Source organism: Galeopterus variegatus, unplaced genomic scaffold (assembly GCF_000696425.1).
Source record: "Galeopterus variegatus unplaced genomic scaffold, G_variegatus-3.0.2 Scaffold3978, whole genome shotgun sequence".
Taxonomy (NCBI): Eukaryota; Metazoa; Chordata; class Mammalia; order Dermoptera; family Cynocephalidae; genus Galeopterus; species Galeopterus variegatus.
In genome coordinates, this window is record NW_007730089.1 from 80,987 (window position 1) to 97,317 (window position 16,331).

Genomic DNA, 16,331 nt, shown 5'->3' on the forward strand with positions numbered 1-16,331 from the left:
TTTAAGACCAGTAAGGGGATCTTAACCCTTGACTTGGTGTTGTCAGCACCACACTCTCCCGAGTGAGCCACAGGCCAGCCCTAAGGAATATTTTAAGGTCCAAGCTCAAGCATCCCAGTTGAATTACCAAAAACTACCAGCACGAAATTAAAATCTTTTACCTGCCTGCCTGTCCTGTCTGCTTACTTCTTGAGGGAGAGATTGAGATGCATTATTATATATGTCCTTAGGAAGCATTGAGGAATTGCCTGTTCTATCTATCTTCATTTGTTAATTAAATGCTTAATGTTATAACCACAAACTGTTCTTTCTAATGTCACTAGCAGTCTTTTAGTGGTCATCACACTACCTTTGCTTTTCTTTTTTAGTTTGCTCCAGTTATAATTTATTCCTCTGTGTCATAGTTTATGTATCATTGCAAATTACCTTAAATTATTCCTGAAACCAGATATTGATTGACAAATAATTATATTTGTGTCACATTTCTCGTCATTATGCCAGACCTTCTCCTGAGCTCCAAATTAGTGTATCCACTGCTTACTATCCACACCAGGATGGATATCTTATAAGTACCTGAAAATCAACACATTGACTACTGAACTTCCTATTTACCTCCTCTAAGCCTGCCCTACATGTATTCCCTGTTTTAGTAGAGGTAGAAATCTTGTACCTTTAGTGTATGTTTCTGAGACTAGAAGGCCTTATATAAAGGACTACTTTGATTACTACTCAATTAATTATGCTGTCAAACAAAGCAAATGTTAGGAGTTTATTTTTAGCTTTCTTCTGAAGGAAAGGTTCTCTAAAAGCTGAGGTCAGACTTAGTATGAATATTTTATTTTATTTTATTTTATTTTATTATTTTATTTATTTTATTTTATTTTACTTTTAGCTTCTGACCAGTATGGGGATCTGAACCTCTGACCTTGGTGTTAAAACATTACACTGTAATCAGCTAACCAGCCAGCCCTTCGAGTGGATATTTTAATTCACCATTTAGTTTGCTGTTTATTTACATTTACTTGCCTTATGATAGTACCAGTTATACTAATAAATAAATTGAAAGTGATTTTTGAAAATTATAAAATGTGAGAAATTTTATGTCCTAGTGGCTGGAAAAATAGGCTATTTAAACTAAAATAAGTTAATTATGCCAGTAAACTAGAAGCTATACAGTAAGCCTTTGGCTGTGATATTATTATAGATTTTCATATTTGATGTGTTGAATTTTTGGACAAGAAAGGAATCTTAATAGGTATCTTATAACCATTAATACAATTAATGAAACATTGTTTTGTAAATCCAATAGCCCATTAAGCTTAACAGCTTTAAGTAATACAGATGGCTCAGAATGTGTTTTTCACTCAGTTTCAAAATACCAATATTATGGACGTACAGTTATCTTTCTATATATTTTCTTAAATGTTACTGGTAAACTAGTAATTTTGCATGTCCAAGTAACTGCAAGTGATGCAATCTGTGGTGGAAAGTCTTGGCATTGTAGCATTTTAATTTACAATAACATTTTTAACTTATAATTTAAATTTCTTTTAGTTTCTTTCCTCACGTAAATCCTTATTGAGGACTTATTAGGTGCTAATTAGTGTTATGCTAGGATACATACACAGTAGTGATTGAAAACAAACAAGGTCACTGCCTTTGAGGATTTTAACTTGTGTATAATTTATACCAGTTTTTTTCCAGAATATAGAATTAAAGAAATTGTTTCGGTGCATATCAAACTATTTCTCCATTAAATCAACTAGTGTTTTGCTTACCTAAATTTAAGTATCCAAGTTGAGATCTTATGTAGGATCTATTAATCTAATATTAGCATTTTCTTGATTTCATTGTCTTTTTTTTTTTGCTTAATAATTATTTTTCCCAACACTATCCATTTATTTCGCTCTTACATTTTAAATCTTTTATATCCAAAATCAGTTCACTTATGGTGGTTTTATATTTTATTGTTATATCTTTGCTTGTCAATTTTAGTTTGGAGGGTAGCCCAGATAAATCTTTAATCTGACCTGATATTGCCTCCTTGCTTTAAGAACTGAGTTGCATGACTCTGTTTTGTTTGCCAGGGATATCCCTGGATATTCCCATATGTATTCTTGATCAAATGAACCACATTCAAAGAATGAAGATTTAATAAAAAAATGTTTTAATGGAAAAAAAAGTATCTTGTACCTTTAGAACTTGACTTAAAGATAGAGATCTTGTATTCCCTGTTTTGAAAAAGGTAGAGATCCCAGATCTTTGCCTTTTAGATCTTGGTTCTTTGGCTTCTCATCTCTTCCTCCCTCTCTTCCACTGCTACTAATCTAGATTGTATTCTCAACTTCTCTTGCCTGAATCACTGCAGCAGTTTCCTAATTGATCTCTCTATCTTCACTCTCACTACTGCAATCTATATTATTTGAGCTGTCAAGTTAATCTTTCTAAAACAGAAAACTGGTAATGTTGCTCCTATAGTTAAAACCTTCATAGCTGCCAGATATGCATTTCAAATTCTCAGATACAGACACCTCAGGAGAAAGTCATATTATGCCAGGTGGTACATGAAGCTACAGGATAAATATATAACATCTTCCCAGGGTGTCAGTTTTCCTTGAAGACTTTGGGGTAGGGTAAGGAGGAAATTAGGTATTAGGAATAATTTGTAAAAACAATGTTTGAGAAACACTGGTTTCCACAATAAAGTCCACACTCTCTTGGCATACAAAATCTAATATGATCTAGCCAGATGATGTGTTCTCTGTGATTTTCAGATTGTACAGTTTCAATTTCATTGGAAGAGCAAAGTAACTTAAACCCTTAGAATGGAAGGGTGAGGGGTGAATAAACAAAGCTGAGTATTGGTAGAGAGATGGGTCTAAAACCTAGTTTAAGGAGTTGAGAGCTAACCAAGTCCAGTTGCCAAATTAGCTCTTCAGGAAAAGTTAGGTCAGAGCAAGATGGTATTGAAATCAAGACATTATGGACCAAAAATCAAAGAGTCTGTAGACAAATCTGGGATCAAAGCTCACTGGTCTTTGTGGACGTTTGACAGCTGAAGTAAATAATATGGTTACAAGATACTTTTAAAAAGTTAAGAAAAACCGGGCCGGCCCGTGGCTCACTCGGGAGAGTGTGGTGTTGATAACACCAAGGACACAAGTTCAGATCCCTATATAGGGATGGCCGCTTAGCTCACTGGGTGAGCGTGGTGCTGACAACACCAAGTCAAGGGTTAAGATCCCCTTACTGGTCCTCTTTTCAATTAAAAAAAATAATAAGAAAAACCATTTATTGAGTACCTGCTGAGAGTCTTGTAGTATTAGGTTCTTTTAACATATAGAAACAGTCTTTTTATTGCTTTTTAACTTACCACCATCCTAAAAATAAACAAAAGACTTAGACAATGTATTTTTAGTAATTATATCCCATTGAATATGGTAAGCAGCAATCAGTGAATATTTGTTGATTGAATAAGAGGTTGATACAGTAGAACTATGTATAGAGAACTTTATACCCTACAGATAGTATACCAGTTTTGTAAGTATGCATGGAATGTTTATATAAATTGATCTCATTTTACGATGCAAAAATCATGTTTTTCTCCTTTTCTTCCACTGCTACTACCTTAGATTGTATTCTCCACTTTTCTTGCCTGAATTATAATGAGTAGCTTCCTAAATTTTATAACATGGAAGTTAAAATGGAGTCTCCTATTAAGTAGCAGTTGTGTTGAAAAAAATGTTAAAAACACTAACTATCTGGAAAATAATGGGAATATACATCAAAATCTTAGTAATTAAAGTAGTAGTCTGTGGAGTTATAAAGCATTTAACTTAATATCTTAACAATTTGGATATAATGCTATGGCAGGGATTTGCTTCAAAACAGAGGGGGAAAGGGATGAAATTTTAGAGGAAATATCAAAGATCTAAGCAGAAATAAATTTGAGAATGTAGAAATGGTAGTGATGATATTTATATAAATATGCCACAGAAAGATGTAAAAACATATCTAACTCTAGAAGTAGCTTTATAGAAACTACACATATAAATGCTATAGCATATGAAATTGGAAAAACCAGGAATTGAAGAATCTATTGTGAGTAACTCTTGCATATCTCTCTCTCTCTAGTTATTGTGACCAACTGAAAGTCTCAGAGAGTACCCACGTGCTTCAGCCCTTCCTCCCCAGCATTCTTGATGGCTTAATTCACCTAGCAGCCCAGTTCAGCTCAGAGGTCCTCAACTTGGTGATGGAGACCCTGTGCATAGTTTGTACAGTAGACCCAGAATTCACAGCAAGCATGGAAAGCAAAATCTGCCCCTTCACCATCGCCATTTTCCTAAAGTACAGCAATGGTATGCCACCTGGGAGAATGTGTTATGAGGAGCACCAAAGAAAAAGTGATGGCTGGTGAAGTTAAGTGAAAGTTTCCCTAGGTCTGATGGTCTTAAGCATCATAAGCAAAGAATTTGGCTTTCAGTTAGCAAAGAATAGTTGTGCTGTAGATATAGCAGCATTAAAAAGTAGAATACCTATTTCTGTAATGCTTACTCTCTAATAAGGACTAGGGAAAAAAAAGACAGTGAATAAAAGTCTAACAAGGGCCGGCTCTTGGCTCACTTGGGAGAGCATGGTGCTGACAACACCAAGGTGAACGGTTAAGATCCCCTTACCGGTCATCTTTTAAAAAAAAAAAAGAAAAAAAGTCTAACAAGCAAGAGGCATAATTAAGAATTTTGACAGTCGAGTAGAAAAGTAAGCAACTTAAATGAAAAGCTTCCTATAAGAAGAAGCCTAGAACTATAACTTAGAAAAGGAGATATTGAAGAAAGAAATGTGCTGAAGGTTTATAAACAAAAGTCTTCATCAGATGGCTTGTTTTGGGGGGTTTTTTTGGTTTGGTTTGGTTTGGTTTGGTTTTGCTTGCTGGCCAGTATAGTGAATGAACCATCAGATATTTTTTATAGTAGTAAAAAATTGGAAATAAAAGGTGATTAATTATATCCATTAAATGAAATGCTATGGAGCCATTAAAAATCAAGCTTCAATGGAATATTTAAGACCATGGGAAAGTGCTTACGTTATAAGTGAAAAGACACTTTTCCGCGAAAAGTCCATAGAATATGATTTTAAGTTTTGGTTTTGTTTTAGAAAAGGATGTGTATATTGATATGTGTGTAGAAAAAAATAGCAAAAGAAAATACATCAAAATCTTAAGGGTGGTTTTCTCTAGGTGGTGGTTAATTACAGGTGTTTTCTTTCCTTTAATGCTTTTCTGCATTTCAAGTTTTTCTGTAGTGAATGTATTTATTAATACTTTATTATTAGAAAAAGTATTAGGGATATTTGTTTTTAAAGACGGAACCCCAGTATTGAAGCTCAGAAAGATATATAGGGGCAGGGATTGTTTATATAATATCATACATTTAAACTTGGTATTTGATTTGCTTTTTCACATTAAAATGTGTCCTGCAGAGCTTCCCACATTGCATTCTTGGATGTATCTCATTCTTTAAACTATCGCATAATATTCCATAAAATGGCTACATCATAATTTATTTATCCACTCTGTTAATGGAAATCTAAGTTGTTTCCAATTTTTTTCTATTACAAACAATACCGCAGTGGTCTTTTAACATACACTTTAGTGCACACTGGCATGCTAAGTAGGGGAGGGCATTTTTATTATATAGGTAAAGTAGGTCAGGCTAAAGTTCTATTTCTTCATAAAGCTTTTTTTTTTTTTTTTTTTTTTTTTTTTTTTTTGTTTGTTCTTTTTGAGACCGGCTGCACTGCGCTCAGCCAGTGAGCGCTGTGAGCGCACCGGTCGTCCCCATATAGGATCCGAACCCGCGGCGGGAGCGCTACTGCACTCCCAGCACAGCACTCTCTCGAGTGTGCCACGGGCTCAGCCCCCGAACCCTTAACTTTGTTGTTACAAGGTGGCACTCTAACAAACTCTGCTAACTGGGCAGCCCCACAAGGCTCTCTTTTTGCCCCAGAAATGGCTTTTGGAGTTCTTCATGTCTATCATAGCTTCTCCCTAGGATATATGTATCTTTGACCTATGAGAACCTGGGGGAAAGCCAATGTTTTGGCAGTTTTTGAAATCTTCATGTCTTCTTAACCAAGTATCAATGGAGCTTTTTTTTTAAGCATTTGGTTTTATAATCAATCTAGGTTTCACAAAAATAACGACTTTAAAGATTTGCCTCCAGAATAAAAGCCAAATTTTGTTTTAGGAGTAGCTATTAATGACTATTCCCTGCCTTAATGAAAACATATATACTGTGTCTCATGGAGATTTAGCATCTATCCTGTTCTTTCAGGTTATTCATATGGCCCCACTAGTTCCCAGGCATGTGATATATAATCAGTGCAGAAGTTGTTAACTTAGGTTAGGGACAGAGAACAGACATCATTAAGCCAGAAGTAGATGCAGACCATCAGGCAGGGGGATTCCATGTTGCCTTATCCACTTCAGATCCTGTCGTCGCCTCGCTGGCTCAGGACATCTTCAAGGAGTTGTCCCAGATCGAAGCCTGTCAGGGCCCAATGCAGATGAGGCTGATTCCCACTCTGGTCAGCATAATGCAGGCCCCAGCCGACAAGATCCCTGCAGGGCTCTGTGCGGTGAGTGGCTACAAGGCGGGGAGCATGTTTTGTGTGTGTGTGTGTGTGAGAGGGAGGGAGAGAGGGAGAGGAGAGCTCTGCAAGTACCATCCACCCACAGATCCTACCTAGCTGACAGGAAACTGATATCACTGGAGCCTCATGGGGTGATTTTACTGGGCTACTCTGCCCAAAAGGACAATGGGTGCTTCTCAGAGGCTTAAGAAAATGGCTCGGGCCGGCCCGTGGCTCACTCGGGAGAGTGCGGTGCTGATAACACCAAGGCCACGGGTTCGGATCCCATATACGGATGGCCGGTTTGCTCACTGGGTGAGCGTGGTGCTGACAAACACCACGTCAAGGGTTAAGATCCCCTTACCGGTCATCTTTAAAAAAAAAAAAAAAAGAAAAGAAAGAAAAAGAAAATGGCTCTTCTTGTTCCAGAGGTACCCTCAGTGAACTGAACAGAATGCCCCCATTACACAGCACCACTAAGTATGTCATCTGACTATCTGAGCCATTGCCATACACCACCCATCCCCATAGCTAATCAAGTAACAAGTTATGTTGAGGAGACTTAGAGCACTATCTACTATTTAATTATTCCCCATCCCCCAAACTTGCCTTTTATTAATTAGCTTCCTCCGGGTTGCTATGTTGTATCCACCCAGTAAAGATCGTGGTTGTTGGGCACGCCCACCCAGAAGCAATTCTGACTCCTTTCCTTCTTCTTTCCTTCAGACAGCTATTGATATCTTGACCACAGTAGTAAGGAATACAAAGCCTCCACTTTCCCAGCTTCTCATCTGCCAAGCTTTCCCTGCAGTGGCACAATGCACCCTTCACACAGATGACAACGCCACCATGCAGGTATCTGAGACATGGACACTAGAAGAGGGACGATAGCTCCCCAGTAATGGGCTTGTGGTTTCATGCTTTTGAAATATGTTTCTCAATTTTGTATTTATCCAGAGGACCCAGTAAGGGTTCAGGCTGCAAAAGCCAAGCATTCTTAAAGAATGTGGCTAGCAGGCATCCTGCCCATCTGTATCTGGGTATTACTACTTGGAAGAGATTACAGACATCTAGACTTGGGGCCGTAAGAAAGTCTTTCTGAATATTTCTTCTATTAATAAAGTCAGCAAAGTGATAGGCGTCTGGAGAGGGGAGAGATGCCTGCATATGTTTCCTCTTTCTGTTTCTTGGGTAAGTTGGTTACTTTTTCAGGTCTTTACTACTGCAATTGATTGTAAAGGTTGTAGGAGCTTGTCAGTGGATGTTGATCAGCTTGTAAATCTCTAGACAGGTGTAAGGTCTGTCTTTATTCCCATAAAGAACTGTAGTACACCCAATTATTGCTACATCTTAGACATATTTTTCCAGTACTATAGCTAGATCTTTATGGCTAAAACTCAGTTTGATTGGCCACCGTTCCTTGTGATCAGAAATATTCATTTTTGAGATAACCGACTGGGCAAAGGGGGCATTGTGTGATGCCTGTCTGTATCTGTAACAGTAAATTCCGGACTGCAGTGGTATGAGCAAACCCTGTAGGCTGACTGCTCTTATGAGGCATATGCCTCTTGAAGGCCTCCTGGCATCTATCTCCCAGTTGCTAATCTTGCTTGCCACCTCTGTCTCCCCAGAATGGTGGAGAGTGCTTGCGGGCCTATGTGTCAGTGACGCTGGAGCAGGTAGCCCAGTGGCATGACGAGCAGGGCCACAATGGGCTGTGGTATGTGATGCAAGTGGTGAGCCAGCTCCTGGACCCTCGCACCTCCGAGTTCACTGCGGCCTTTGTGGGCCGCCTTGTCTCCACCCTCATCTCTAAGGCAGGGCGGGAGCTGGGAGAGAATCTGGACCAGATTCTTCGTGCCATCCTCAGTAAGATGCAGCAGGCAGAGACTCTCAGTGTCATGCAGGTAAGAGGACAGTAGGGAGCTGGGCTTTCCCATCCCTGGGGTGACAGAGATGGGAATTAGTGTGTTGGTCCTGAGTTGTTTTACCCTCTTTCTTACTATCCCTATAGACAGTTAAGTAAAATTGGATTTGTTCTGGCCCGAGAAACATGAGCAAGGAAATCTCCGTGTTTTCTTGTCCTGTGTATGGTACTCTCAGTACATAGACTCTGTGTCTTGATTGACTGGCCCACTCCCTCTCATCTCCTATGTCTCTGAGATTGAGTTCCCTGAAGCAGATGTCCTCCTTATCTCCTAGTCTCTGATCATGGTGTTCGCTCATCTGGTGCACACCCAGCTGGAACCTCTCCTGGAGTTTCTGTGTAGCCTCCCAGGACCCACTGGCAAACCTGCCCTGGAGTTTGTGATGGCTGAGTGGACAAGCCGACAGCATCTGTTCTATGGCCAATATGAAGGCAAAGTCAGGTAGGGCCCCATCTTTCTTCTCTGGGCATTCTACCCCTATTCACATTTCTTCTTTCCCTGATTTGCTCTGTTGATTTTTGTTTGACATATCAAACTGTCCCTTGTATTCCCTTTTCCCTATCTTTCTCTATTGCTAATGCGTATACTTGAATAGCTGCCATCTTGGAATCTCTAAAAGACAATAAACACAGGCAGACCAAATATTTCTCATCTCTGCTGTCTAGAGATGCTCCTCTTCCACAGACTTCACCCAGCTAAGTACTGCCAGTGGTTTATTCTCCATTATAAACCCAAGCCTTCCAACCCTGGCTTTCTAACTTTCCATCCTGGACTTTAGTCCCATCAGTTCTTATCACCCTATTGCATTTTACGGTGTGGACAGCCATTGTGACGCTCACTCTAGCTTTGTTCGAGAAGAACTGATCTCATTAGACCATCTCATCAACCCTAAATCCTGTTTTCAGCTGAACTTTCTTACCTCCTAATTAGTCGTGAACAGAATTTTCACCATCAGAGAGAGGGTCTCAGGACATAATTGCTTATCTACTTGGAGTGGACTCCAGATGGGTGGCTAATTGACCATTTTTGGCTCTTCCTTGCCAGCTCTGTGGCACTGTGTAAACTGCTCCAGCATGGTATCAACGCAGATGACAAACGGCTACAGGATATCCGCGTGAAAGGAGAAGAGATCTACAGCATGGACGAGGGCATCCGCACCCGCTCTAAGTCAGCCAAAAGTGAGTGCTGCTGCCATCCCTCCAGTCCCCTCCGTATGGGGGCTAAGGATACTGGTCTAGAGGGCAGGTATATACTGTGATCTATGTTTTTAAAACATAGTTGTTAGTGATGGGTTTGATAAAGAGGCAGGAGGAAACAGTAGGTAAACACTGGATCAGTGCCTTCCTGTTGTTGAAAGTTGACAAAAATATTCTCAGGTACTAAGGATCCCCAGCTTCCAGCTTCATTGTGGGGCTTTGACACATGTATTCAGCACGACTTTGTTATTGGGTTGCCTTCAGCCTGTGTCTCTACTGATTTATAGGTAGTGAGTACAGAGCTACTGTCTTCAACTAGGTTTATAATCACCTATGCCATCTCTCAAACTGCAGGTCAGAGGGACTAGAATACTATGCTCTGTTGGTTTCAGAGCTTTATTACTGACTAGAACCCATCTCCTTTAATCCGTGGACTCTTGTCTCTCCCAGCTTCTGAACTGTTACAAAACCAAGCCTTTTCCTTCCTTCCCAGACCCAGAGCGCTGGACAAACATTCCTTTGCTGGTCAAGATCCTAAAGCTGATCATCAATGAGCTCTCCAATGTCATGGAGGCCAATGCCGCTCGCCAAGCCACTCCTGCAGAATGGAGTCAAGGTACACCAGCCCTTACTCCCAGGAGACTTTTTAACCTGGCAGATGGAGTTATAGATGGTCAAATTATTAATTTGGTTTGTTGAGTGACTTTTTAAAAATATGTATATATATTGAATGGATACTTTGTTGCTGGCACTGTCGTGAGTGCTAGGCATGTAAAGAGCTACTTTTCAGGTCTGCCTTAGGAAATCTTACAAAGGTTGGGGTGGAAGGCATCTAGGAGGCAAGCTACCTTAGCCTTTCCGTGGTTTGGTTCTTAAGATTCCCTCAACCTTTTATCTCTCCACCAGAATACGCTGGGTTCTTCATTCAAACATACTGGGAGGGTTTGGCCATCCTTGTTTCTCTTCCACTAGGGACTAGAGGCCACATTGCAGAAACCCTCGGAGTCCTTCTTTTCTGGACTGTTTAGATTTCGGGAGGGAAAATGCATGAATATGCTCTAGCTGCTTTTCATCTCCAAGTAGATGATTCCAATGATATGTGGGAGGACCAGGAAGAGGAGGAGGAGGAGGAGGAGGATGGTTTAGCTGGCCAACTTTTGTCTGACATTCTTGCTACAAGTAAATATGGTAAGCCGCTTGAGAAGAGGATGCCATGGTAATACCTTTTCTATGCATGCTGGTGCCAAGAATAGGATACCCAAGAAAGGGGAGAGGTGGGCCCATAAGGGATGTTTCTTGGGCTCTTGTCCCTTCTGCCTCAGCTGTGTGGTGGTGTGTCAGCACCCAGGGCGTGATCACAGGCCCCTGCCTGACTGCCCTGTGTCGGCTGTGTCTGACAGAGGAGGATTACTACGAGGACGACGAGGAAGATGACCCCGATGCCCTGAAGGATCCTCTCTATCAAATTGATCTGCAGGTGAGAGTGCCCAGAGAAGGTGTCTTGCACATGACAGTGGCCCAAGCCATGGAAACAGGAATACGGGTTCAAATCCAGCCATGGTTCATCATGGGAGCCTCAAGGGCAAGAGCTCCTATCTTGCTGAGTAGTCAAGGGCTTTGGGTGGGTTGGGACTTGACTACACCAGTGTTGTAATCCAGCTTCTTTAGGCTATGGTGAAGGTCCTCGGGGTAAAATATGAGATATGGCCTTGGAAAAATTTTGTTTCCCTATGGAATTTTGTCCCTGGATTATACCTAAACTAGATACAAGAATGTAGAAAACCATTCCTCAGGGAGCTGGCATTTATATAAAAGCCAGCATTCCCTGTACCATTTGATGGTGGTTCACCCATCTGCAGATGGGCGACCCTGGGAACCCTCAGTAATGCCAGTCTTATTTTTCCCTCCAGGCATATCTCACAGACTTCCTCTGCCAGTTTGCTCAGCAGCCCTGCTACATAATGTTCTCAGGCCACCTTAATGACAACGAGAGGCGGGTTCTACAGACCATTGGCATCTGAAAGGGGGAACCTTTCCACATTTGCTCCTTCTCCTGGTCCAGCCACAAACCATTTTGCAGCCCTCATGGCTTTGAGATGCACTTTCTTCTCAACCTAGAGTGGCTTCCTGGCCCTTGGCCTCTGCAGAGTGACACTGACAACAACTCAGACCAAGCTCACCAGTGCCATCACTTAGGAATGCTGGAACAAAGGATATTTCTCAAAGTCCCCCTGAAGACATCCCATCTCTAGAACCTTTTTTCTCCCCAACTCTGCCCCTACCTCTCTTCCTAGAGTCCTCTGCTGGCCAGTCCAGAAACATTGTTGCCCAGAAGAATTATGTATTCATGGATTATTTTGCCCCACCTCAAGAGCACAGGAAGTCATGACCATTTATATTCTAAAACAGACTTGTCTACTTTTATAGGACAACAGATTTGTTCAGATAGAAATCCTCTTGAGAGATCATTATGCTTTCTGACCTTGACCTCTGATGCTCTGGGTTCTTAGGAGGAACAAGCAGGAGCAGCTACATTCTAAGCTCTTTCCAGTGAACTCTCCACTCTGCTTCCCTCTTACAACACTAAGGCTCCTCTCTCGAAGGAAGTCATCTTGTTTTGCCTCATTGCATGACACAACCCCTCCCCCCAAGCTTTTCCTATATATACATGCACACACAGAATAAGCCAGACAGATGGCAATTTGTTTTTCCTTTTTTAGAAAACAAAATGGAAAAAAAGGATTTTTTAAAAATCCACCTGACCCAACTTTATTTAGTATGCCTCTCCCACACATTACAGAGTCTGATATTCAAAGGTTATCCCCTCTCCCTCAAGAATCCTCTTAAACTGGTTAAGTTGTAGCCCCCAAATTCGCAACATGTATTTTTCTAGGACAGTAAAATAATCTTTACAAGTCAATTTAGTTGACATGTTATAAGGTGTCTTAGCCCCTCTTTGCCTTCTAGTCCCTTTAGAAGGAAAGTAAAAAGGGGCAATGGGGGGGCAGATTAACTAGAGCCTATTTAAACATTTTAGTGTGTTTTGGCAAACCTAGCTCAAAATGATTCTCAGAGAACTGGCATTGTTCAATCAGGTATTTTTAAGGGAGATCCCTTAATTGGGAAATTTAGTTTGTTGTGGGTTCAAAGAGTAAATGAGGATGAAAAGTCAAAAAAGAAGGTAAAGCCCAGTGTTCCCTCTTTTTGATAGCTCCTATATCTGGAGCCCCATTTTTAATAGCCACAGAATTTTTTTAGGTTGATCTTCTCACAAATAGGAAATACAATATAAAGTGAATCTGATTCTCCAAAGGGAAGGGCCCCACTGTGGGGTATTTACTCTATAGTACTCTATGGAAACCTAAGGATATTGTAGCTGGTAATGACTATATGCCACTAGATGTCCCTAGTGTTCAACCTCCATGACTGAGTTGGGAGGTCTTTCAGTTAGTTACTATCTTAGAAAAGCCTAAGGGCATGTGCTCAGTTGTCCTCTGCTAGCCAGGTTGTGAAGCTAATACTGGCTTCTGCTCCTGTCGCTTTTCCTCTTTGAGTTGGAGGAGTCATTGATATTGGGGAAATGATGGCAGGTCTGGCCAAGTGGTACTCAGGAAACTTTGGTCTGATCCTTGGAGACTTGCTCCATAGTGGATCTCAAGGCAGTGCCATTTGGGTTTGGAACTGAAGGCAGCAGATTGTTCTACAAGGCCAAGTCAGCCTCTGAATTTGGCATGCAAGAATCATCTCATGCCAGCAGAATTGAACTGCTGAGTTTGGGAAGGCTTGAGGCTCCCACACGTAGACTGAGAATGATGTGGGCCCCTTCTGGGCCTGCTGATTAGAAAAAATAGTCAATATCTAGTGCCAAAAGTGGTCCTAAGTCCCCTGGCAGGGGTCCTCTCTTCCTGCCCGCATGCAGATTTGGGGAAGACTAGGCCTCCTGCCTGAAGGAGAACTTGAGTCCTGAGGAAGGGCCCTAGTATCATTTGGGGTCACCCCAGGCCAGCAGACTTGCAGCTGTGGTTGAGAGCAGAGGGTCTGGACCCCTTTGTGTGCAGGTACTTCCTTGTGTTTCCATAGTATTTTCATGCACATTATCTCATTTAACCTTTATAAAAGTGTATTAGTCCGTTTTGTGTTGCTATAACAGAATACTTGGAACTGAGTAATTTATAAAGAAAAACGAAATTTATCGCTTACAGTTTCTGAGGGTGGGAAGTCCAAAGTCCATCTGGTGGTGGCGACAGTGACCCAGGAGTCTCACATTGCAAGATGGGGAAGCAGAGAGAGCAAGACAGACCCTCCTATTCTTTTAAAGCCTCAGAACCACGCCCCGACCACCATTTTTAACCCATTCACTGCTGCAGGGTCCTACAATCCAGTCACCTCTTCAAGGCTCCACCTTTCAATTACCATAATAGTATTTCCCACCCTCTTAACAGTCACAGTGGGGGCTAAGTTTCTAATACATAACACTTGGAGGACACAATTCAAGTTCCAGTGAGTTTTGGAGGGACATAGTTTAATCCACTACAAATCGGTACACAGTGTGAATGTTACTTATTTTCTATTATTGAGGAAAAGAATTTGGAGAAACTGTCTAGTGTCATCAGGAAGAAGAAATCTGTTGAAAGCCAGTGGTATTGACAGAAAGTTGATCTCTAGCTCCTGTTTTGTCTCCTTTTTGGCCAGAGAGAACTAGCTTCAGTCTGGACAGGGCAGTACTAACTGGTTAGGAGGAGCTGACATTCAAGATAAAATAAGTGAGGTCATAATAAGCAATCATTTAGCTGCTCTTAGATATTTCAGGTCTCCTGACTGGCGAACAGCAGCAGGACACCAAGGGGTTTCTCAGGAGTTTGTTGAGCTCTTAGTGGAGAGAACTGAAGAGAAAATTAAAGAAACACTGGAAGACTGAAAAGCAGATAAAAGTCCAAGAAAGGAAACTAATATCACAAGTCAGACCTGTAAATAACATTGATTAGGAAGTTTGAACCTACAACAAATGACTCAAAAGCAGATAAATAAGAATGATGAAAAATAACCAGAAGAGTTTAATACGTGTTCATTATGAGCTTAAGAGCAAGTGATGCCAAACTCCTTATAGTCTTTTTCAATTTTGTTAACTAGATAATGTGGACCTAGTATAGAGTCAAAGCATTAGGGAGATAAACACCAAGGTTAAGGGGTAAGATTCCCCAGCCACCCAAAAAACAAAAAAGCATTAGGAAGATAGAAATTGGTAACTAACGGGCCGGCCTGTGGCTCACTCGGGAGAGTGAGATGCTGATAACACCAAGGCCAAGTGTTCGGATCCTATATAGGGATGGCTGGTTTTACTCAGTGGGTGAGTGTGGTGCTGACACCACCAAGTCAAGGGTTAAGATCCCCTCACCAGTCATCTTTTAAAAAAAAATTGGTAACTAACCACCAACCACCATCAATTAACCCCTTGTAGTATGGCTTCTAACGATATGTCCCAGGGCTTTGTCCTTAGCCCGTCCTTTGATATGAATGATGAATGAGGTTTTTTTATGCCATACCCATTCCAAAAAAATTTGAAGCCATTTATCAAAAGGAATAGATAAGCAAGGAACGCTGGTCATATTTTTAGATAATAGGAAACACCTGGGAAGGATGACAGTTCAGAATCTAAATTTAAGATCCAAGCAAGTATCTCTAAAAGATAGGATCACTGTGCCTGCCACCGCTCCTAGTTGCTGTATTCCCTTCTAGAGCTCAGCAAGAGGCTCCCTGAGAGGGCCTACTGCCAGAGGAAAACCGAGATGTAGAGGACCTAAACTGTGTCAACAGAGAGAAGCTTGAAGGAACTGAGAATGCTCAGCTGAGACAGAATCAAGGAAGACAGGACACTGCTTTGGGAAATCAGATTGTCAAATTAAAGACACTTTCTCATGCCAGCCAGACAGACCTATGACCATGAGTAGGTAATAGACAAAAGGCCAGTTTTTGGCTACTCTGTTTCTTTTCAATTTCAGTGAGCATTAAACTTCCTTTAGACATGCAAGGCCGGTGCTAGATGCTCGAGAGGCTTGGCCCCTTCCCTCAATAAGTTAGCCTATAAATAGTGCAATAAATGTGGGGAGTGCTGTGAAAGAAAGAAGCACTGTGTCCAGTTCTCACTGCCCAAAAAAGGAATTGGCTAATGGTAACTGGGGGGAAGGAGTCAGGTAAGGTTGCATGAACAGAGCACTTACAAGGGGCTAACACTACCCTACCTAGTTAGACTCCGGAGCATTTAAATGCCAGTGACTGTGCTAAATGCTTCTACTGGGATTATCTCACTTAAACTACCTACTGACTTTACAAAGTATGTCATTTTGCTTACCCCATTTTATAGACTGATGAAACTGAGGCAGAGATAGTAAACGTTACTTGCCAAAGGTCACATTGCAAGTGTGTGATAACCATCCAAGCAGCTTGCACTAGTTCTGTCTTGTCTTTCCTATGCATTTGCCAGGCAGATGAGGTGGGGCAGGACATTCCAGAGAAAAGAAAGTAAGAAAAGACCATCATGAAACAATTGCATTTTCAGACCTTATAAATCCACTAA

The 16,331-nt window shown here is 41.1% G+C and overlaps 1 protein-coding gene across 2 annotated transcripts; it reads left to right on the top strand.

Moving 5' to 3' along the window:
* The first annotated feature begins 4,084 nt into the window (after positions 1 to 4,084).
* On the top strand, positions 4,085 to 12,677 carry LOC103602009 (importin-9-like). 2 transcript variants are annotated; one of them, XM_008586412.1, is made up of 10 exons: positions 4,095 to 4,361; positions 6,491 to 6,639; positions 7,360 to 7,488; positions 8,265 to 8,540; positions 8,836 to 9,002; positions 9,606 to 9,739; positions 10,251 to 10,373; positions 10,841 to 10,945; positions 11,158 to 11,234; positions 11,668 to 12,677. In XM_008586412.1, the coding sequence occupies exons 1-10, from the start codon at positions 4,256 to 4,258 to the stop codon at positions 11,776 to 11,778; spliced, it is 1,377 nt and encodes a 458-aa protein (XP_008584634.1). In that variant the 5' UTR covers positions 4,095 to 4,255; the 3' UTR covers positions 11,779 to 12,677. The 2 variants fall into 2 exon arrangements, with proteins under 2 accessions (XP_008584635.1, XP_008584634.1); XM_008586413.1 differs by lacking the exons at positions 10,841 to 10,945; positions 11,158 to 11,234; positions 11,668 to 12,677 and adding an exon at positions 10,730 to 10,826 and having other exon boundaries at positions 4,085 to 4,361.
* Positions 12,678 to 16,331: the final 3,654 nt, after the last annotated feature.

Bases quoted from the DNA above. Each gene is read 5' to 3' on its own strand.
- LOC103602009 (XM_008586412.1), top strand. From the start codon at position 4,256: ATGGAGACCCTGTGCATAGTTTGTACAGTAGACCCAGAATTCACAGCA. The intron at 4,362-6,490 runs GTATGCCACCTG...TATCCACTTCAG, and splicing joins TTTCCTAAAGTACAGCAATG to ATCCTGTCGTCGCCTCGCTG. The intron at 11,235-11,667 runs GTGAGAGTGCCC...TTTTCCCTCCAG, and splicing joins TCTATCAAATTGATCTGCAG to GCATATCTCACAGACTTCCT.